This window comes from Notolepis coatsorum (assembly GCF_963971535.1).
Source record: "Notolepis coatsorum genome assembly, chromosome: 2".
NCBI lineage: Eukaryota > Metazoa > Chordata > Actinopteri > Aulopiformes > Paralepididae > Notolepis > Notolepis coatsorum.
Window position 1 is genome coordinate 29,950,628 of NC_140166.1, and position 24,060 is coordinate 29,974,687.

The window sequence follows — 24,060 nt, forward strand, 5'->3', positions numbered from 1 at the left end:
GAACCGTTGGTCTGAACCCCACGTGACTCTTCACACGATGTCATGTCCGAGACAAACTTTCTCCTGACGCCTCTCACTGGTAGGACGGAAGCCAAAGACAGTTTGACAGATGTTTGGCAGAACATACCTGCAGGTATGTCTGTCTGTCTGTCTGTCTGGCACACAGTGAGCATCTCCATTGTCTTTAGAACCTGGCCAAGGGTGGCTGGGATCATCATGGTTAGGGGTGCACCGATGTATCGGTCGGGTATCGGTATCGGCCGATAAGTGCCTTGTTGACTGCAATCGGCCTATCGGCCGATAAGCTCGAATGTGCCGATGGCAGTAGCCGATAAATATCCATCAATTTGTGTAGCGTCAAGACAAAAAAAGTTCACTCGCGACCTGCACAACGCCGTCCCCAGTCCCCCCCACACACACACACACACACAAGCTACTGCATCAAAGTTACTACTTATGATTAACAAGGCATTCGTTTTGTGGCATTAACGTTATATAGTTAGTGTTACACGTTCAATAACATCAGCATATTATTTACCCGAACGTAGCAAGCGTTCATACTAGCTCAGTTCCTTCCGTTGCTCACAGAGCCCTGAGTTTTACCCATTCTGCAATCTGTTAATAACGTTTTCAATCAGACACATGTATAGAAAGGCTTTGTTTTATTATAACATTAGTTGCAGTAAAATCATTATGCCTCATTTAAGTCATTCTGCGTAGCTAAAAGCTAAACGTCAGCCGCGCCGCCATTGTTGTTGTTGTAGAAAAGCTCTCGTCAACTCAAAATCAATGGCGGACAAAAGCCGAAGTAAAAAATGTATACGCGCTTGCCGATTGGTGGTAACAGCAGAGGCTGGTGCAAGCGGTGTGTGACGTAATTGGCAGAATCGACTGTCAATCAAAATTTCATTGGTTGAGACTAGGGCTGGGCGATATGACGATATTATATAAATATCGGGTACAGTTCATTAACAATACACTTTTTAAACGTATCGTGGATATCGTGATGTTTTGCCCTCGCGTTAGAGGCCGCCGCGGCTGAGATGAGACTTACAAGCGCAGTGCTAAATGCTTTCCTCTCCCTCTCACAGGAAAAAAAAAGTCAGTCACACACACACACACTTGCCCAAATTATGTCATCTACATGCACATACACGCACGCAAGCGCACACACCTAGCCAGAGACAGAGAGGTGGTGGCTCGGTGCTAGGGATGCCCCCTGAAACCCAGGAGTAAGCTCCGACGTTAACGGTACTGCAATCGGTAAGTTAGTCTATGAGCGGATTAGCTACGGAGCTAACTGAGTGTACCATCCATCTGCGACGCAACAGTGGCAGCAACAGTGGACACGGAGTAATGTTAACGTTATGTCGAGTTCATACTACACTACACGTATGAACTCGACATAACGTTAACATTACTCCGTTTCCATGAAGTGTTTAATTAGCAGCAATCTGTTGTTGAAAATGTAACGTTAACCGGAAAACCGGAAATGGAATGGGAGGACAGGAAGCCGTCATGAAGTCGGCTTCTGGCCCTTGTAGTCATATATATTGTAGTCTTTTAGTCTTATTAACTAAAAGATTTTAACAAAATAAAAAGCAGCAGCACTATTGGATAACTGAGTCATGTTTGCTATGTATTTCTTTCTTTAGGGGAGTAGGACATTTGTTTCAGTTTTAGCATGATGTTTTATAGATGGCTAGGTTAAACACAGGTTTTTGTTTTTAAGAGGGGGGGTTTGATTTGATTTGATTGAAGTTTATTTCAAGTATGCAACACAACAAACAAACATCAAGTACAGATATAGCCTTAAGCCGTTCAAATAATAAATATATACATACATGTAAATAAATAAATAGTTACAATATGTAATCTAATCATCTAAATCTAATATATAATCTAAAAAAACGAAAGGCTAAAATGCTAAATATATAATCTAAGAATCCAATAATCTAAATCTAATATATAATATAAAAATGCTAAATGCATGAGTCTTTTGTCTTTAATGTTCGCTTGCAAACTCAAATACTGTCTTGGTAAGCCTCATAATGAATTGTTTGGGGAAAAAAGGAAAAACATCGTGATGTGTATCGCCGAAAGGTCAGAAAATATCGTGATATCATATTTAGGCCATATCGCCCAGCCCTAGTTGAGACAATAGTATCTAGCTGCAGCCCAGCAGGTAGACCATGCTGGGAGAACTAGTATCTAGCTGCAGCCCTGCAGAACATACTGGGAGAGAGATAGTGCTATTTCTTGATGTTTCCTTTTTTTAAGTAAGTAAAGAGGCCTATGTTCATATCGGTGAATTTGTAACACAAATATACAGTAGTTTCATAAAAAAAAAAAAAATTACAAAAAAGAAAAATATTACAAAAAAATTTATATATTTAAAAATTATTAAAAAAAAAAATTGTTGCCACAAATATCGGAATCGGTATTGGCCGATTGTGTTAGTTGAACAATCGGTATCGGTGGCAAATTTTCATATCGGTGCATCCCTAATCATGGTATAGCTTGTGTACCAGGGTCAGTGGTGGGATATCATTCAGTGCAAGGTAAAGCCTATCCAGTTCACTCACCATATCTGTCCCATCAGGCTACTTATTGTCAGGCTACTTACTGAACACTGTCAACCTGCCCCCAGTACAGTATTACCAGTAATTTCTGCCTAACATGCTATGTTGGTGAAACAAGAATTTGGGCATTTTTCTACTGTTGCACCTCTTGTCGCTGTGGATGAAAACATCTCCCTCAAATGTAAACATACTTTACATACCAACAGTGTTCTTGTTGATGTGGAATAAATAGGTCAAACGTAGAGCCATATGGAATCCGCGATCACGGAATCGCGGACGGAATCGCGGAATTGAGCAATAAAAATGGAATCCACTATAAAAAAAAAAAATTTTTTTTTTTTTTTTTTTTTTTTTTTATGTTGTGGGACTTGTACAGCACTTTGTTCAACTTTGTCAGTGCTGTAAAGTTTAAACCTTTTAAAATCTTAGACAAACAAAACACTTTGCTTTCATGAAATATTGTAAGCCGTCATTTGAGGCTTTATAAAAGCAGCACAATGAACACAAATCTGTCAGTGCCGAGTCCGACCTCATCTTAAATAACAAACAGCATTGCTTGTTGTAGTTAACAAAGAGAGGCAGAGTTGATTTTGCAAAAATATATATAATAATTTTTTTTTTTTTTTAATAATCAAATTTTTTTTTCATATTCGAATCCCATGCCCATCGAACGAAGCTTTGAAGCTTCAAAGTATTTAAGACAGCCCTATTAAATGGACTGTTATATCTTATTAAATTGTGGACATTTATTCATTCCCACTTATTATTAGACACTATTTCTGATGGTAAAATGAGCGTACAAAGCAAAATACAGAATTCTGAAATATTAAAACGGAAAAAACGGAATTTGGAAAAAAATAAAATGGAATTTGGAAAATAATAAAACGGATTTCATATGGCTCTAGTCAAACGTTTACTCCAGGGGCCACATTAAGCCAAAAAGGGGCCTTATTCAACCTCGGTCCCCCACCATAGCTGTCTCCCAGAAAGGCAACATTCAATAGAACTGAACACGGCCTCCAGACCCAGCAACTCTTGTCTTTGAAAGCCAATGGTTCTGGATTCAGGTCTGTGGTTATGCAATGGACCAGCACCTCAGGAGACAAAACACTCACTCATACGCACACTCTGTCCATTTTAGGAGTGAGGTCGCCTGACCCTCCCCTCGGAATTAAACGGTGGGTGATTTGAGGTGTTGTGATCCAGTCTGATTGGTTACCCCTGTTGTTGGGTAGACAAGAGGGGGGCAGGGATGGGGGTTGAGCAACGGGTGTTGAGCATGGCTTTGGCCTTGAGCCATTGAATGTCTGCCAGTCCCAAATTCTGTTCCCTCACCCTCGATTCTCAGCGACGTGACTGTCATTGTGAAAATCGGAATCTCTGTTTTTGTTTGTTCTAAAAGAATAATGAACGCTATTTTGTGTCTCTCTCTCTCTCTCTCTGTCTCTGTCTCTGTCTCTGTCTCTTGCCTGCTGTGTTTTCCTGGCTCTCTCTTGCCTGCTGTGTTTTCCTGGCTCTCTCTTCCCATACCTCTGACTCTCTCTTATTCAATTCAGATGTAAGTTTCTCAGTCTGACGGAGACACCTGAGAATTACACCGTTGTCCTTGATGAAGAAGGATTCAAAGGTAACCCCTCCCCCACAAACACACACATGCATCACACTAACCACACTGTGGTTCTTCCTTGTATTACCACCATCTAGGGCTGGATGATATATTGTATATTGACAAATTACTGTGTATTTAGTTTACTCAGTTTATTTGATCAGCGACAGTTCATATCAATCAACAGTTATACATTTATGAATATTTAAAAAAAAAAAATTAAACTGTAAATATGCCAACATTAGCAGGGTTGCTACTAGTTTACACTTGTAGTCCCTGGGCTAGATGTTTAAGCCAGAAAAGAAACATGCGCGGGATACAACTTTAACTACAAAATCGGCCTTTTGTTTAACTTAACTTCCAGCATAAGCCGTCCCCCCATGCAGTCGCTATGCGCAATCTATAGTCAGTAGTAGCCCCTTTTTAAATGGAGATCCCGCAATATTGCCGTAAAGAAGACTCCTCACAATGCCGGCTTTGCTGTTTTATACCGAACCAAACAAAAGTCGGCAACATGCCGCCCCCTCGTGTGTGATTTTTAGACTGCATGCCTGCCAGTCCACTCGGCACCCTGGAATCAGAGGTGTGACGTCTAAAGGCCAGTTTAGATCAAGATTTGCTACGAGACTGGATGCAACTTGCAAAGGAATTCCAAGACGTCCTGGTTGTAAATGTTCTAAAACTGGGTCATTCACATCAAAGCAAGGTGGCGGTGGTGGTGGTTAGGAAGCGAGGTGTGGCACGGCAGTAGTAAAAATATTAATTACACAGTGTGGCCCGTTTCTCAGCTGTATCCAAGCGACTATAGCAAGTAGCGTGAAAACCAGCATCTCCAGGAACATTGGCAAACTATCTCTAAACGACAAGCTGGAACGAACTGCCCACCACAGTTAGGACAGCCGAAACCCGTCCAATCTTTCGCCGTCGACTAAAGACGCACTTCTTCAACCATTATCTAAAAAATAATAATAATAAATAAAGAGAATCTAACCTTACTGTCATGCACTTGTCCTAATATACTAACCTACACTGTTTATTTGTTTATTAGCAAAGGATCCCCATTAGCTGACGCCAAGACGTCAACTAGTCTTCCTGGGGTCCGAGACAACATTAAAACATTACAACATATACATTGCAATTAAAACATAATACAATTAAAACAGCAAGACATACCAACCAAGGAAACACAACATAGCAAGACGTACCAACCGAGGAAACGCAACAACATTAACACAAACAAATTATATCTAAATATATACATCAATGGTAACATATTGCATAACTCAACATTATCAATATTTGCTCACATGTAAGATTTTAATTTATTTTTGAAGCTTGCTACACCTCTTATGTCACGTATGTCACTTGGAAGATAATTCCATGCCCTGATAGCCCTATATAAAACTGTTCTTTGCATACGGTTAGTATTTGCATGGGGTAGAATAATCTGCCCTCTACTTGCCCCTCTGGTAAAATGCATGTGCACATTTGAGCTGTAAATGATTTGATCCGTGATATATTTCGGACTGTGGGTTGTGATCACTTTATGAAAACAAATTAATAAGTTGGCAGAAAGTCTTTTCTCAACACTCCGCCAACTAAGACGTTCATGCATTTGAACAACACTAGTCCTATATGAACAACCAAGAACGAGTCTTGCTGCCTTATTTTGTACCACTTGTAACCTATTTAGCAACTGTTTTGAAGCAGAAGCCCACACTACAGAACAGTAATCCAAGTGGCACAAAACCAAAGCACAAACAATCTGATTAAACAATGCAAATGGAAGGAATGGTGCACATTTCCTGGCAGTAGCAACAGCTCTACCCATTTTAAAAACAGTTTTGTTTATGTGATCAGACCATGATAAAGTACTATCAAGCCAAAGGCCTAGAAGCTTAGTTTTTTCAACCTGCTGTATAGGTTGACCTGCAATTTGTAGAACCAATGTAGGTTTACGTGCCAATCTTTGATTGGTCCCAAAAAGCATACAAACAGTTTTTGATATGTTAAGCACCAGCTTATTTGTTTTTATCCAGTCATATAAAATGTCCAATTCACCAGCCAAAACCTGATTAAGCTCAGAGTTTGTAGCTGCAGCATAATAAAGGGTTGAATCATCAGCATATAAAGTCAGACTAGCCTGATGAATAGAAAAAGGCATATCATTAGTAAAAAATAGAGAATAAGAGGGCCCCCAGGCAACTCCCTGTGGGACACCGCATTCTAACCCTCTGCTGCCTGACAAAGCACCATTAAAATAGACCCTCTGAGACCTCGAGGACAAATAACTCCTGAAAAATAAAATTGCTGAGTTATTAAAACCATAGCAGATGAGTTTTTGTATTAAAAGATTGTGATCGATCACATCAAATGCGGCACTGAAGTCTAACATAATAGCACCCACCAGCATTGAACTATCGATAGCTGAAAGCCAACTATCAGACATTTGTGTCAAAGCAGTGCTGGTCGAATGACCGGCCCTGTATGCATGTTGGTGTACAGTTGTTATGTCATTAGCTGAAAAGTAGGCCTGGACTTGCTCAGACACAATCTTTTCCAGTAATTTACTGAGAACAGGTAACATGCTAATAGGCCTACTGTTGGGACCTCCAAAAGGTAATTTAGCATCTTTAGGAAGTGGAATGATCTTTCCCTCCTTCCATAACAAAGGACACATGCCACAGATTAAACACCTATTAAAAATGTGACAGATTGGTGCAGAGATATGAGACGCAGCTATTCTCAACAATTTGCTATCCAGGTGGTCGTTACCAGTGGATTTAGAGACTGGTAGAGAGCGCAATAGCCTATCCACAGTCACAATATCCACCTGTTGGAATTCAAAAACACAGTTTTTATCCTTCATAATGTGTTCTTTTATCAACCCCTCAGAGTTGTTATTGACAATATTATCCATTCCCTGCCTAAGCTTGGACACCTTGTTTACAAAATAGTCATTAAAATAATCAGCAATGTGAAGAGGCTTAGTCAGATAAATACCACCATCTGATTCCACAAACGAAGCCAGGGTAGATTTTTTTTACCCATGATTTCATTCAGTACATTCCAGAGTTTTTTACTGTCCCTACTGCTTTCTGAGGTTTTCTGCTTATAATAGGTTCTCTTACTTAATCTGTTAATTTTAGTAACCTGGTTTCTTAATTTACAGTAATGATTTCTATCTTCAATTAGACCTGATAAAAACGAAATCTTCTTGGCCTCATCTCTTTGCAACATTAAGTCCTTTAAAGAGTTATCAATCCAAGGAGCACATTTAGCTTTGACGGTGAACTTTTTTAAAGGCGCATGTTTGTTCACAATTTTCATTAAATAATCCATAAATATATTTAGAGCTACCTCAGCATCATCAACAGACCTCACGTCCTTCCACTGAACTGAACCAAGATCATCAAGAAAAGCCTCCTCACTAAAATGCTTATAGGATCTTGTAAGTACAATTTTAGCACTGCCCTTTGGTAGTTTGGTTCTCCTGGAAACAGCAATAATATTATGATCACTGAAGCCAACTGGGATGCGTGTAGCATAATGACAAGCAAGCAGTGCAAAAATGCGTAAGCATTCGTCACCGCACGCCACTACGGTAAAGCGCCTTTCTTTTCAGGCCCGCTTTGGGAGCTGTCGCGCGGAAATAGGCTGTCTATTGCCATTCTCTTTGACAAACTCTAACCTTAACCAGCTCCTTAACAGCGCCTAAACTTAACCGTTCTAACCTTAACCAACTCCGAAACAATACCTAACCTTAACCTTAACCTTAACCATGCCTAACCTTAACCATAGAAAGAATATTGCCATTCTCTTTGACAAACTCTAACCTTAACCAGCTCCTTAACAGCGCCTAAACTTAACCGTTCTAACCTTAACCAACTCCGAAACAATGCCTAACCTTAACCTTAACCTTAACCATGCCTAACCTTAACCATAGAAAGAATATTGCCATTCTCTTTGACAAACTCTAACCTTAACCAGCTCCTTAACAGCGCCTAAACTTAACCGTTCTAACCTTAACCAACTCCGAAACAATGCCTAACCTTAACCTTAACCTTAACCATGCCTAACCTTAACCGGCGAAAGAATACACGTTAAAAAAAAATCACGTTAAAAAAAAAATATTTGATGGGATTCGAACTCGCCAGCAAACGAGCCGTAGGATCCACAGCCATGCAGTCTTGCCAATTGAGCTATTTCTGGATACTGAATAAGGGGCGGTGACTTATATATATTGATCTCCGCTCGTGTCGAACCAAGGCGGGATCTCATGCGCATGCGCGGGCACGCCGGAGCACGCCGGCGCACGCACGCACGCACCTGAGCGAGCACGCCGCCGCCGGTGCACGCACCTGGGCGCTGGGCGAAGGAAAATGAAAGGCGCATTACCGCACGCCACTACGGTAGAATGCTTCCGCATTCTTGCACTGCTTGCTTGTCATTAAGGAACAGGCAACTGGGATAGACACAGGTATGGAACACATTTCAGGATTATTAGTATAGATATGGTCTATACATTTGGAAGTGGTGATTCCATGACAATTAACAGATATCCTTGTAGGTAGAGACATAATTTGAAATAATCCACAGGGTGTGGCAGCTGTACCTGCAACCAGATGGCCTCAATATCACTGATGTCAATGTCATTTCGTAGTTTTACCGGAAATAGATCACATATATAGAATACCACTCCTCCCCCAAATCTGTTCCTGTCCTTTCTATACAAAGTAAAACCATCTATAGCCATACTAGAGTTACAGATAGTCATCCAAATGCGTTTCTGACACAGCAAGAATATGTATCCTATTAGCCTGTAAGAAGAGAGCCAACTCATGTGTCTTATTCCTAAGACTACATATATTAATGTGGGCAAAGATTAAGCCCTTCGGTAAATTGCCCATAGACATGATGTAGAAAATACCACACATATGTTATAAAAATACGTAAGAAACACCACAACAACCCAGGACACGCATGAATGGTCATCAGACATCACTAGTAACGGGATGTTACTTTCAATGAGGATAGTTACCATAGCAACCAACCGTCGCGTGTGTACCGTCACAAGCCTGCGCCATTGTTTACTGCAGTAAGAAACACGTTAGCGTCCAGCCTGTGCTTTTTCATCACCACCCGTCAGCCAATATGTGATGTCGGAGTTGCGATACAACTGTCCATCAATGAAGAGTTTATCGATGAACAGACGGGTCTTTTTGTTGCTCTTCCTGGTGTCCGTTATAATTGGATGGCATAGACGTCGTCTCCTCATGATCTCCGATGGATATTGATCAGTGATCGAGAAGGCAGAGCCTTTCAACTCTCTGCCTCTCTCCATGATGGCGTGCTTCATTCTGGACTCAGTGACCCTCGCCACTATGGGACGAGACTTCTGGAGCCCAGGCTTGGATTGCCCAAGACGGTGCACTCTGCAGAAGCGGATTGGGTCTGCGTCTGACTTTATCATCTTGAGACTGTCCACCAAGAAAGACCGAACGATCTGCTCCGACTTTATGTAAGCTCCCTTACCTCCCCTTTCTTCACCACTTTGTTCAGGAAGCCCATGTATAATTATATTGTCTCTCATGCTTCGGTTCTGAAGATCCAGCACATCATTCGCCGTTTTGTAGTTGTCTTCTTGAAGCTCGATTGTGACTTTCTGTAGTCTTATAACGTCAGCCCTGAGAGAAGCGTTGTCCTTCTTTAGGACTTCGATTAGGGAGTTGTTGAATTCCACCGATTGCTTTACCTCCTCCACGTCGTCACTTAGCTTCTTCAAAAGATTCAACTTCTCCAGCTGCTTTTGCATAGTTGACATAGACTCACGCATTACTTTTAGTTCTGCGAGAAGTGGATACTCCGTATCGCTAGAGCCCAGCTGATTCCTGCTGCGTTTTCTTTCCCGTCCAGCGGCCTTTTTAGCCGACATATTATCATAAAACACGTCAATAAACACTTCCAAATCGTCGATAGTTTCATCCACTGACAAATCCAGTCTGATAGTAAGATGTTTAATTTATCTCAAAATGGTTTTATGCGATAGAAACTAGCAAATGTTTGCAAAAGTGCTGGGAACCTGTTGCCGCTGCGAAATGGCGACCTCTAGGCACGACGAGTCGAAAAAAGATTCAACACTAACATTGTTACTCAGCTGAGTTTTGCCCTTCCTGATGAATTGTCGTACAGAACTTGTAAGTCGCTTTGGTTAAAAGCGTCAGCTAAATGACCAAATGTAAATGTCAGGCTGTGGTGCTGAAATAGGTTTGGCATGCAAGACTTTGTTCTTTTCTCCCTAATTAGTTTGGTGGCAACAAACACTGCTTTTATCTCCACTCCTTCATACATTGTAAGCTTATTTGAGCTCGCCCTTTGTGCTTAAAAAATACAATAAAATAAGACCTTGTATATGGCGACCCTCATCTACAAAGGCACAGCAACGCTGTGATCTTGGGGACACACCTAGACTGCTGACTGCGCAGGCAGGCTACTGGGGCAGAAGTCTAATTAATCGAGGGAAATATAATCAATTTCACATTCATGATGATGACGAGTTAAGACAAGCTTTCTCTAGGCTTTTGAAACGTCCTCAATTAGAGGTGAAATTTTACTTTCTGGTATTAAAAAAAACACAAGCAGGGAGTCGAATGGAAAAAGTGGAATCTCTCCAAAGATCTGCAGTCCAGTTCTGATGTCCACATGTGTGACCCTGCCTGTGATATGTCTGTAGGCTACTAATCGCAGGCTCCATCTTAAACAGTCATTAAATGTTATGTCACATAGCCTACGTTTCCATGTCCCAAACATGGCTTTATCTCAAAGGAGATGATGTAGTGTTGCTGTTTTGTCTCGAGGCTGGTGTACGAGTCCAGGCTAGCCGCTTGATTTATGTACCACAAGCTTTTTACTAAAAGGTAAAAGTTGTGTCTTCTCACGTGTTGAGATCATGAATATTGACGAGCATGTCAAGCCTACGAACAAGAGAGATGGATCTCAGGATGAGAGTTTGCCGGGAAAGACAGGATCAGGAGAAACGGCTAAGCAGACCAGCCAAGATGCACACCTGAGAAGATCTTCCTTGGAGAAACGATCATACATATTTTCCTAAAAACAGAAATGGTTGAGGTGATCATAGTGGCAATCCTATAATATTGAGGAATCCTGTTGTGGAGTGAGAAGTCAGATTGTGCTGCACCAGCAGTAGATGAAAGAGGGACAACAGGTGAGATGACCCAAGTGAGACAGAGAGAGAGATGAACCAAGTGAAACAGAGAGATGAACCAGGTGAGACAGAGAGATGAGCCAGGTGAGACAGAGAGATGAACCAGGTGAGACAGAGAGATGAACCCGGTGAGGCAGAGAGAGAGGTGAACCAAGTGAAACAGAGAGATGAACCAGGTGAGACAGAGAGAGAGATGAACCAAGTGAAACAGAGAGATGAACCAGGTGAGACAGAGAGATGAACCAGGTGAGACAGGGAGAGAGATGAACCAAGTGAAACAGAGAGATGAACCAGGTGAGACAGAGAGATGAACCAGGTGAGACAGAGAGATGAACCAGGTGAGACAGAGAGATGAACCCGGTGAGGCAGAGAGAGAGGTGAACCAGGTGAGAGAGAGAGATTAACCAGGTGAGACAGGGAGAGAGATGAACCAGGTGAGACGGAGAGATGAACCAGGTGAGAGAGAGATGACCCAGGTGAGACAGAGAGAGATGAACCAGGTGAGAGAGAGAGGTGACCCAGGTGAGAGAGAGAGATGAACCAGGTGAGAGAGAGAGATGAACCAGGTGAGACAGAGAGAGAGATGAACCAGGTGAGAGAGAGAGAGATGAACCAGGTGAGAGAGAGAGAGAGATGACCCAGGTGAGAGAGAGAGAGAGAGATGACCCAGGTGAGACAGAGAGAGAGATGTGAACCAGGTGAGACAGAGAGAGATGAACCAGGTGAGAGAGATGAACCAGGTGAGACAGAGAGATGAACCAGGTGAGAGAGAGAGAGAGATGAACCAGGTGAGACAGAGAGAGATGAACCAGGTGAGACAGAGAGAGATGACCCAGGTGAGACAGAGAGAGAGATGTGAACCAGGTGAGACAGAGAGAGATGAACCAGGTGAGAGAGATGAACCAGGTGAGACAGAGAGATGAACCAGGTGAGAGAGAGAGAGAGATGAACCAGGTGAGACAGAGAGAGATGAACCAGGTGAGACAGAGAGAGAGATGTGAACCAGGTGAGACAGAGAGAGATGAACCAGGTGAGAGAGAGAGAGAGATGACCCAGGTGAGACAGAGAGAGATGAACCAGGTGAGACAGAGAGAGATGAACCAGGTGAGACAGAGAGAGATGACCCAGGTGAGACAGAGAGAGATGAACCAGGTGAGAGAGAGAGAGATGAACCAGGTGAGACAGAGAGAGATGGACCAGGTGAGACAGAGAGAGATGAACCAGGTGAGAGAGAGAGAGAGATGAACCAGGTGAGACAGAGAGAGATGACCCAGGTGAGACAGAGAGAGATGAACCAGGTGAGACAGAGAGAGAGATGTGAACCAGGTGAGACAGAGAGAGATGAACCAGGTGAGACAGAGAGAGATGAACCAGGTGAGACAGAGAGAGATGACCCAGGTGAGACAGAGAGAGATGAACCAGGTGAGAGAGAGAGAGAGATGAACCAGGTGAGACAGAGAGAGATGACCCAGGTGAGACAGAGAGAGATGAACCAGGTGAGACAGAGAGAGAGATGTGAACCAGGTGAGACAGAGAGAGATGAACCAGGTGAGACAGAGAGAGATGAACCAGGTGAGACAGAGAGAGATGACCCAGGTGAGACAGAGAGAGATGAACCAGGTGAGAGAGAGAGAGATGAACCAGGTGAGACAGAGAGAGATGAACCAGGTGAGAGAGAGAGAGATGAACCAGGTGAGACAGAGAGAGATGAACCAGGTGAGAGAGAGAGAGATGAACCAGGTGAGACAGAGAGAGATGAACCAGGTGAGACAGAGAGAGATGAACCAGGTGAGAGAGAGAGAGATGAACCAGGTGAGACAGAGAGAGATGAACCAGGTGAGAGAGAGAGAGATGAACCAGGTGAGACAGAGAGAGATGAACCAGGTGAGAGAGAGAGAGATGAACCAGGTGAGACAGAGAGAGATGAACCAGGTGAGAGAGAGAGAGATGACCCAAGTGAGACAGAGAGAGATGACCCAGGTGAGACGGAGAGAGATGACCCAAGTGAGACAGAGAGAGATGACCCAGGTGAGAGAGAAATGACCCAGGTGAGACAGAGAGAGAGAGATGACCCAGGTGAGACAGAGAGAGATGAACCAGGTGAGAGAGAGAGATGTGACCCAGGTGAGACAGAGGGATGTGACCCAGGTGAGAGAGAGGTGACCCATGTGAGAGAGAGAGATGTGACCCAGGTGAGAGAGAGATGTGACCCAGGTGAGAGAGAGAGATGTGACCCAGGTGAGAGAGAGAGGTGACCCAGGTGAGAGAGAGAGGTGACCCAGGTGAGACAGATGTTTGAACACTATTTAGAACGCACCCTTGTTCCTCACTCAACACTCTTTGGAACGCACCCTTGTTCCTCACTCAACACTCTTTGGAACGCACCCTTGTTCCTCACTCAACACTATTTGGAACGCACCCTTGTTCCTCACTCAACACTCTTTGGAACGCACCCTTGTTCCTCACTCAACACTCTTTGGAACGCACCCTTGTTCCTCACTCAACACTCTTTGGAACGCACCCTTGTTCCTCACTCAACACTCTGGAACGCACCCTTGTTCCTCACTCAACACACTTTGGAACGCACCCTTGTTCCTCACTCAACACTCTTTGGAACGCACCCTTGTTCCTCACTCAACACTCTTTGGAACGCACCCTTGTTCCTCACTCAACACTCATTGGAACGCACCCTTGTTCCTCACTCAACACTCTTTGGAACGCACCCTTGTTCCTCACTCAACACTCTTTGGAACGCACCCTTGTTCCTCACTCGACACTCTTTGGGACAAAGTCAACAGCACAGCTTCCTGTATGCTTTATTGCTCCAACCACTTTGTCATCCAGGCATTTACTTTGCACACAGATCTAGATATTAAAGACAATGTATTGCCTCAGGGTTCCCTCTCTCTCCCTCCCTCCCTCCTTCTGTCTGAGCCAGGGTTTCCGTTAGAATTTTTTTTTGCAGGTCTGAGTGTCCGGTAGATTTCAATCTACCGGACAAATGGGATAAATTCCGGTCAGAGTTTATTGAGCTTAAAAACAATTGATAGACCTATATAAAGAATGACATCATCAAGGCATTTATAATATTTTAACTTAAAACTAGGCTACTTTTGCGTATCAGTCATTAATATATTCCAAATAAAATAAGTCCCTCGAGACTTCGTGCTGCTGCTGCCGACTTGAGGTGTCGGTGGGCAGTCTGCCCGACCTTAATAAACAGCAGTCTGTTATAATCACATTTTTATGAGCTAACTAATTCCGTTATATTGGACATTTGTATTAATTATATCAAGCGAAGAACTGAGAAATTTGGCACCGCTGTGTCAGCGCGAGCTGGCTGCTGATATATTTACGTGAAGCATGGAGCACTTGGAGCAGGCAGAGCAGAGCAGTGGTGTCAGCAGCGCCCCCACCCAACAGCTGAATTGCCAATGGCTGAATTGGAGTACTGCACCCTGCCAAGCCATGCTTCACGTAAATATATCAGCAGCCAGCTCGCGCTGACAGCAGGATGTCATTATTAGACCGGCTGCTTGGTGAGATTGTTTCGTTCATCGCATAGGCTATATAATTTTAGCCTATTTTAATACAATTCAAATAATCTAATTGTGTTTAGAGGGAATTATTTTCACCGGACATTATGACCGGAGAGATTAAATATGTCGGACTTCAACAGATTTTGCCAGTCAAATACCGGTAATTACCGGCTAACGGAAACGCTGGTCTGAGCATCTATTTTAAGAGGTGAGAGCCAGTACAGAGAAGCCACAATGGGTTGCCTCTGACAAACTGTGCCAACCAGAACAGTGGGCCTTTTGAAAGCGGAGAAGACGTCTGTTGACAACACTTGCACTTCCCTCAGAAGTCTTGCGTACAGTTTTGAATTGGAAATTAAATTAAATTCCATATTTTTATTTAATCTAGTGCCAGGTTTCCATAGCATATTTTCACTGTGCGTCACTATGTTTGGAGAGCTATATCTATATGCTATAATTATAGCTATGGATACAATACTATGGTCATTTGACAGTGACTTTCTTCCGTCAAACATGCAAAAAAGAGAAGAAAAATTCATGCATACGTTTGTGCGTTATCCTGTGGTGAATATAAGTATAATTTCAGAGTGATCCCGGATCATTCCTGGAAGCCGAGTTATAGGGAGCTACGTGAATTCTTCTATAAGCGTTGGCGTTTCTTGCCTGGACACGCTACTATTTCCAAATCAAATGTATATAATAGGTATTATGTTTCATCATGAATGCATGAAGGGGGGAGGGGTCGTTTCTTTATGCTTTGATCGCCACTAACGGCATTCGTATTGAACACCACACACGCTGATCAGCTGGATCGATATGAAATCATTGTACGATCAAGCTGGAATTGACGTCAGATAGTCCTTACCTTTGATCGGGGGTATTCCAAAAAGAATATACCAATTGTCAGCTCGCGATTTACAGTATTGGTGTCCATCTGGTCCCGGACATAATTTGGCACAATTTATGGATTGAGTGTGCTAGATTCGTTTCGGAGTGGTCGGATGAAGCGACTTACTTGGCTCCGTCTAAATTTAGTGCCCATAGGGGTTTAAACGTAACACAGGGTGAGATATAGGGTTTCAAAGGGTGCTCGATAATGCCACCTAGCAGGATGCGGCCGGTATTGCACTTTGGCGATCTCAGACTCATTCCCTATGGCAGGGGTCAGCAACCTTTTTGACATGGAGTGCCTGTTTGAAATATAGTTGTAACTAGTGTGCCTCAACAATATTCCATGCATCGTAATTTTTTTCTCATAATCAGGTATTTTTAATGATAGTTTTTACATTATTACATCATTATTGTTATTGTTATTATTAACAATATTATTATGATGGTTGTATCAACCCTAAATCAAGTTGGGGGGGGGGGGATGCAATGCAGACAAACAGCTGCATACAGTGCGACCATTTCACTCACATTTGCCCATTCATTTTTGGACACATCACACACCATCGGTGTGTGTACTGTACGTGTGCTGTCATAACTCCACCTACAGGCCTAATGGAGAACACCAGGAGAACACCAGGATGTGAATGGAGGGTGAATGTGAGGTATATCGTGTAAATAAGTTTTGATTGATCGCAAGACTACACTGTAAAAAATAATAATAATAAGTTACCAGAAAATATTGAGTTCAGTTACTGTGCATTAAGGTTTTCAGTTTTCAATCCATAATAAGTTAACAGAAAAATAAGTACACAACCACATTATTTCAACCTAATAAAACTATGTTTATTGTCATTGTTTTAAGAACACAAGTTGACTTGGTAATACTCACATTTTGAGTAAAAGAAATGGCTTTTAACATGTGCAATGTTCAATGAAATAGAAAAATAAATAATAAAATTTGTTGATTAATCCCACTGGTCACAACGGTGACCGTAATAATGTTTTTGTTATAAGGATCTGCAAATGTTGAACTGAATGATGTAGCAATGTATTTCCAGCTAAATTGAAATAATAAACAAATAAAGGGTCTCAATTAAATATGTGGTAGTAAAAAGAACCTGTGGGAGGATTTCAACAAGATAAATGTGACAACAGTGCAAAATATTTCACTATAATATTAAAAAAAAAAAAATATTATATATATATATATATATTTTTTACTGCTGCCCCCTGTGCCTATGCAAATGCCCCCGCGTGCCTATGCAGGCACGCGTGCCTAGGGTTGCCTACCCCTGCCCTATGGTATCACGAGGTCCGTGAATGAATAAAAATATCGAATAAAAGAAGAAACGATCCAAAAACACTATTACGTGGATGGCACTGAAAGTGTTAAGGATTTAAACTGACCAATGGATACTAATGCATCGAGTCTCAAGGCGCATTGCAGGAATTTCCACGTCAGGGACACGGAAGCTAAAAGCAGATTTCCCAGGTTCAGTGCAAACTCTGGGGGCCTGAAGTGTTTACCCAATCATTGGAGCAAGTATGATAAAGTCCAGACTGAGGTCCAGTCCAATAAGGAAGTTATATATGGTAAAATATCTCCAACAATGGCTTTATATAGAAACAAGATGCCAGTGCAGATCACGTCTCTCTGCCAGAGAGGAGAGGACCGCCCAACCTTGTTGTACATGATACAACGGTGAGGACTATAACTGTCACCGGTGATCTGAGGGGAAGTGGGTCTCAAGTTAAAAAATAAATCCTGCATAACAACAACTCATAGCTTGCTTACTCCATGTTCACTGAGACACACTGGAGTAGAGCTTCAGCAGACTGAGATACACTGGAGTAGAGCTTCAGCAGACTGAGATACACTGGAGTAGAGCTTCAGCAGACTGAGATACACTGGAGTAGAGCTTCAGCAGACTGAGATACACTGGAGTAGAGCTTCAGCAGACTGAGATACACTGGAGTAGAGCTTCAGCAGACTGATATACACTGGAGTAGAGCTTCAGCAGACTGAGATACACTGGAGTAGAGCTTCAGCAGACTGATATACACTGGAGTAGAGCTTCAGCAGACTGAGATACACTGGAGTAGAGCTTCAGCAGGAGCTTCAGCAGACTGAGATACACTGGAGTAGAGCTTCAGCAGACTGAGATACACTGGAGTAGAGCTTCAGCAGACTGAAACACACTGGAGTAGAGCTTCAGCAGACTGAGATACACTGTAGCAGAGCTTCAGCAGACTGAGATACACTGGAGCAGAGCTTCAGCAGACTGAGATACACTGGAGCAGAGCTTCAGCAGACTGAGATACAACACACTGGAGCAGAGCTTCAGCAGACTGAGACACACTGGAGTAGAGCTTCAGCAGACTGAGACACACTGGAGTAGAGCTTCAGCAGACTGAGATACAACACACTGGAGTAGAGCTTCAGCAGACTGAGACACACTGGAGTAGAGCTTCAGCAGACTGAGATACACTGGAGTAGAGCTTCAGCAGACTGAGATACAACACACTGGAGTAGAGCTTCAGCAGACTGAGATACACTGGAGTAGAGCTTCAGCAGACTGAGATACAACACACTGGAGTAGAGCTTCAGCAGACTGAGATACACTGGAGTAGAGCTTCAGCAGACTGAGATACACTGGAGTAGAGCTTCAGCAGACTGAGATACACTGGAGTAGAGCTTCAGCAGACTGAGACACACTGGAGTAGAGCTTCAGCAGACTGAGATACACTGGAGTAGAGCTTCAGCAGACTGAAACACACTGGAGCAGAGCTTCAGCAGACTGAGATACACTGGAGCAGAGCTTCAGCAGACTGAGATACACTGGAGTAGAGCTTCAGCAGACTGAGATACACTGGAGTAGAGCTTCAGCAGACTGAGATACACTGGAGCAGAGCTAAAGCAGACTGAGATACACTGGAGTAGAGCTTCAGCAGACTGAGATACACTGGAGTAGAGCTTCAGCAGACTGAGATACACTGGAGCAGAGCTTCAGCAGACTGAGATACACTGGAGCAGAGCTTCAGCAGACTGAGATACACTGGAGCAGAGCTTCAGCAGACTGAGATACACTGGAGTAGAGCTTCAGCAGACTGAGATACACTGGAGTAGAGCTTCAGCAGACTGAGATACACTGGAGCAGAGCTTCAGCAGACTGAGATACACTGGAGCAGAGCTTCAGCAGACTGAGATACACTGGAGTAGAGCTTCAGCAGACTGAGATACACTGGAGCAGAGCTTCAGCAGACTGAGATACACTGGAGCAGAGCTTCAGCAGACTGAGATACACTGGAGCAGAGCTTCAGCAGACTGAGATACACTGGAGTAGAGCTTCAGCAGACTGAGATACACTGGAGTAGAGCTTCAGCAGACTGAGATACACTGGAGCAGAGCTTCAGCAGACTGAGATACACTGGAGCAGAGCTTCAGCAGACTGAGATACACTGGAGCAGAGCTTCAGCAGACTGAGATACACTGGAGCAGAGCTTCAGCAGACTGAGACACACTGGAGCAGAGCTTCAGCAGACTGAGATACACTGGAGTAGAGCTTCAGCAGACTGAGATACACTGTAGCAGAGCTTCAGCAGACTAAGATACACTGGAGTAGAGCTTCAGCAGACTGAGATACACTGGAGTAGAGCTTCAGCAGACTGAGATACACTGGAGTAGAGCTTCAGCAGACTGAGATACACTGGAGTAGAGCTTCAGCAGACTGAGATGCAGCACAACTCGACTCCAAATGAAGGAAAACGCAGAGTATATTCTGAGCTCTAGAAGCAGGAGAGGAGTTATATTTCCGCCGTGGGCTGGGCGATATGGACAAAAACGTTATCGCGATAAAATGATAAAATTATTTTCATATAACTCTATATCGATAATTATCGTCGATATAATTTCTGTCAAGTTTAATTAACTTCTTATGCCCGGCGCCGATGAACGGGCTATTAATAGACTTGTTTTGCTGCTGCGAATGTCTCGAGTTGATGTCGTCATCAGTCCGCGCACGTTAGCAGTTAGCCAGAGCAAGCGGTGTATCCCATGACAATGTACTAACTATCACCCTAAAATACTCCGTTCAGCCCCAATACATTGCAACGACGTCCACCGCATACCCCACACTACTCTAACCGTGGCCTCAGAATTCACGCCACACACCCACTCGGCACGTAAACTATAAAATAGCGGCGTGCAAGCTAATTATCCTAGCCAGCCTTGTTTACTACTGGAGTCCTACCTCTCTACCCAGAGGTGCAGCGCGGGTCTCCTTCGCTGTCGGCCATCTCCTTCACTGATTGGTTGTTAGTGCGTGTGCTCATATCCAAGCTTGGAAAATCGATATATCGAAACTTTGCGACCACGTTTCATGTTTATTTCGAGGAAATAATTTATCGCGATAGTTATCGTTATCGTTTTATCGCCCAGCCCTAGTTGAAACATGTCGTCGTCGTCCCCCACATCCCATCTCCGTTCACCTGGCTGCTCACTCGCTGGATCTGCACCTGTTTCCCAGGTAGCTGCCCGTTTCCAGGCCTTGTTTGGGGGAAGGTAGGGGAGGATGGTGTCCTGTCCGTCCATGTTGGCTCAGCAGCAGCAGAGGCAGCTCAGTGGAACAGCTCGGTCTTCACTTCCCGTCCTGTGTGAGGTGATCCAGCCAGCCAGGCCTGAGCCAAGACCCCGGTTGAACTCTTTGACCCTTTAGCCCTTCCTTAACCTGATTAAATTAAATATTAAATATCGATATTGCGGGAAATAAGTATTGAAACTGTTTTAAATATTCAGAATCGATATGTATCGAAAAACACTAGTGTGTGTATGTAGGTATCTGTTCACACAGGATGGCTATGTATGTGGGTGGCCTTGGCCCAAAGCCACATCCTGTGGCTATATCTTTTAACTTCTAGCTATGTAACTTCGGTATAAATAGCCAGCGTGCACTACTGCACTCAAGGCCTCTGTGCTGTCGCTAGGGGGGGGAGGGGGGTGGAGGAGGGGGGGGTGGGTTATGTTGCAAGGAGGAGCTAATGGAGGCCTTGGCTTACACCGACTTGTTTCTGTTGTTGTCCTTCTTCCAACATGGCTGCTTGTAACCATTGGTCAGCACTTTTAGAAAATAAAATGCTTTCATTTCTGTGCAGTAGGGTAGAGTAGTTAAAAGATTCTATTACTGTTCCACTGACTTGTTCACAAACTCCAGTAATAATGAACCATTCCATACATTTCTGTTGATATATTTCTCATTTACACATCAACACATACTGTAGTAACCGTTGTTTTCTCCAACATTTTAGACATTCCGTTCTAGACGAGGCCTCTAATACACCACTCTCTTGACCCGTTTGTCTAATGTCCACCCTCGGTTTCTGTCTCCTGGTTGCACATACAGCTCCACCACGACCCTCTATAGCAGGGGTCTGGCACTCTGGAGGGTCTGAAATAACATCACAGAGGGCCACAATCTGACCCACTGACCCTACTGTGGGGGCCCTGTTGTTCTAGAGTAGAGTAGTGATGCAATACAACATGATGACGAGCTTGTGCAATACTGACTCACTGACCACTGCATACTGACGCTCTGTTGTGAGTCAGTACACCGTGGTCAGTGAGTCACCACTGTGTACTGTCTCACAACAGAGCGTTCTGGCTCACTGACCACTGCGTACTGACTCACTGACCACTGTGTACTGACTCACAACAGAGCGTTCTGGCTCACTGACCACTGCGTACTGACCACTGCGTACTGACTCACTGACCACTGTGTACTGACTCACAACAGAGCGTTCTGGCTCACTGACCACTGCGTACTGACTCACTGACCACTGTGTACTGACTCACAACAGAGCGTTCTGGCTCACTGACCACTGTGTACTGACCACTGCGTTCTGGCTCACTGACCACTGTGTACTGACCACTGCGTTCTGGCTCACTGACCACTGCGTACTGACTCACTGACCACTGCGTACTGACTCACAACAGAGCGTTCTGGCTCACTGACCACTGCGTACTGACCACTGCGTACTGACTCACTGACCACTGCGTACTGACTCACTGACCACTGCGTACTGACTCACAACAGAGCGTTCTGGCTCACTGACCACTGCGTACTGACCACTGCGTACTGACTCACTGACCACTGCGTACTGACTCACTGACCACTGCGTACTGACTCACTGACTCACTGTGTACTGACTCACTGACCACTGTGTACTGACTCACAACAGAGCGTTCTGGCTCACTGACCACTGTGTACTGACTCACTGACCACTGTGTACTGACTCACTGACCACTGTGTACTGACTCACAACAGAGTGTTCTGACTCACTGACCACTGTGTACTGACTCACTGACCACTGTGTACTGGCTCACTGACCACTGTGTACTGACTCACTGACCACTGTGTACTGACTCACAACAGAGTGTTCTGACTCACTGACCACTGTGTACTGACTCACTGACCACTGTACTGACTCACAACAGAGCGTTCTGACTCACTGACCACTGTGTACTGACTCTACTGACTCACTGACCACTGTGTACTGACTCACTGACCACTGTGTACTGACTCACTGACCACTGTGTACTGACTCACAACAGAGCATGCTGACTCACTGACCACTGTAGTGTGTACTGACTCACTGACCACTGTGTACTGACTCACTGACCACTGCGTTCTGACTCACTGACCACTGTGTACTGACTCACAACAGCGTTCTGGCTCACTGACCACTGTGTACTGACCACTGCGTACAGACTCACTGACCACTGTGTACTGACTCACAACAGAGCGTTCTGGCTCACTGACCACTGTGTACTGACCACTGTGTACTGACTCACTGACCACTGTGTACTGACTCACTGACCACTGTGTACTGACTCACAACAGAGCGTTCTGGCTCACTGACCACTGTGTACTGACCACTGTGTACTGACTCACTGACCACTGTGTACTGACTCACAACAGAGCGTTCTGGCTCACTGACCACTGTGTACTGACCACTGTCTACTGACTCACTGACCACTGTGTACTGACTCACTGACCACTGTGTACTGACTCACTGACCACTGTGTACTGACTCACAACAGAGCGTTCACGATAATGTTGCCGTCTCTCTCTGCCAAATTTCTCAGTTATTCGCTTGATATAATTAATACAAATGTCCAATATAACGGAATTCGTTAGCTCATAAAAATGTGATTATAACACACTGCTGTTTATTAATGTCGGGCCGACTGCCCACAGACACCTATTTGATTTAAAGTCAGCAGCAGCACGGAGTCTCTGGACTTATTTTATTTGGAATATAATGACTGTATACGCAAAAGTAGCCTAGTTTTAAGTTAAAATATTATAAATCTGCATGCCTTGAGGATGTCATTCTTTATATAGCCTGCCTATCAATTGTTTTTAAGCTCAATAAACTCTGACCGGAATTTCTTCCATTTGACCGGCACCAATATTTTCTAACGGAAACCCTGGTGGGTGCTACAGTGTTGTTTATTTAAAGTGAGTGTGGGTGTGTGTGCTGTCGGTGTGTTGATGGTAGGGGTGGACGGTATGGTCTAAAATTTATATCACGGTATAATTTGAAGCATAGACGGTAACGGTATATATCACGGTATCATCGTTTTTGATAAAAAAAAAATTTTTATTTTATATAATTTTTTTTTTTTTTTTTTTTTTTTATAAAATATATATATTATATAATTAGACTTGTACTGGTATTATCTGCGAGACATCGCCACCACGCAACAAGCTCCACTGTCTGTGTGTACTCTAGTAGCCTCCAGCTACGGCCAGGATTCTCCGGAGCTGCACCTGGACCTATACTCTAGTAGCCTCGAGCAGAGCTACGGCCAGGATTCTCCGGCGCTGCACCTGGACCCTATTGTATTGGTATTATAACGTTAGCAAGCCCTCAGCTCGAATACGCATCGAATCAGTGTTATAAGACATTGATATCATGAGCTATCTGTAGCTACTGCATATATAACGTTAATACAACGCCTCAGTGAATTATTTAGTTCAATGGGACATTTCGTTTTGAACGGTGAACTAACTTGCGTTAACGTGAGCTAACAGGTAGCATACACGTCTCTAGTACTAGACTTTGTGGAGCGTTTGTTGATGTCAGGAGCTATCGGTAGCTGGCCGACTAGATACCGTTCGGTTAGACAATGCCCCATCATGTATTAAACTAAAAGTG

General features: G+C 43.8%; 1 protein-coding gene across 3 annotated transcripts in view; it reads left to right on the top strand.

Moving 5' to 3' along the window:
• castor1 (cytosolic arginine sensor for mTORC1 subunit 1) overlaps nucleotides 1–24,060 on the top strand; it is a 75,481-nt gene that overhangs the window by 13,473 nt on the left and 37,948 nt on the right. For all 3 annotated transcript variants that reach the window (XM_084307982.1, XM_084307983.1, XM_084307984.1), the window contains exon 2: nucleotides 4,139–4,209. In XM_084307982.1, coding sequence (XP_084164108.1) covers nucleotides 4,139–4,209 — 71 coding nt within the window. The remainder of the gene's footprint in view (nucleotides 1–4,138; nucleotides 4,210–24,060) is intronic.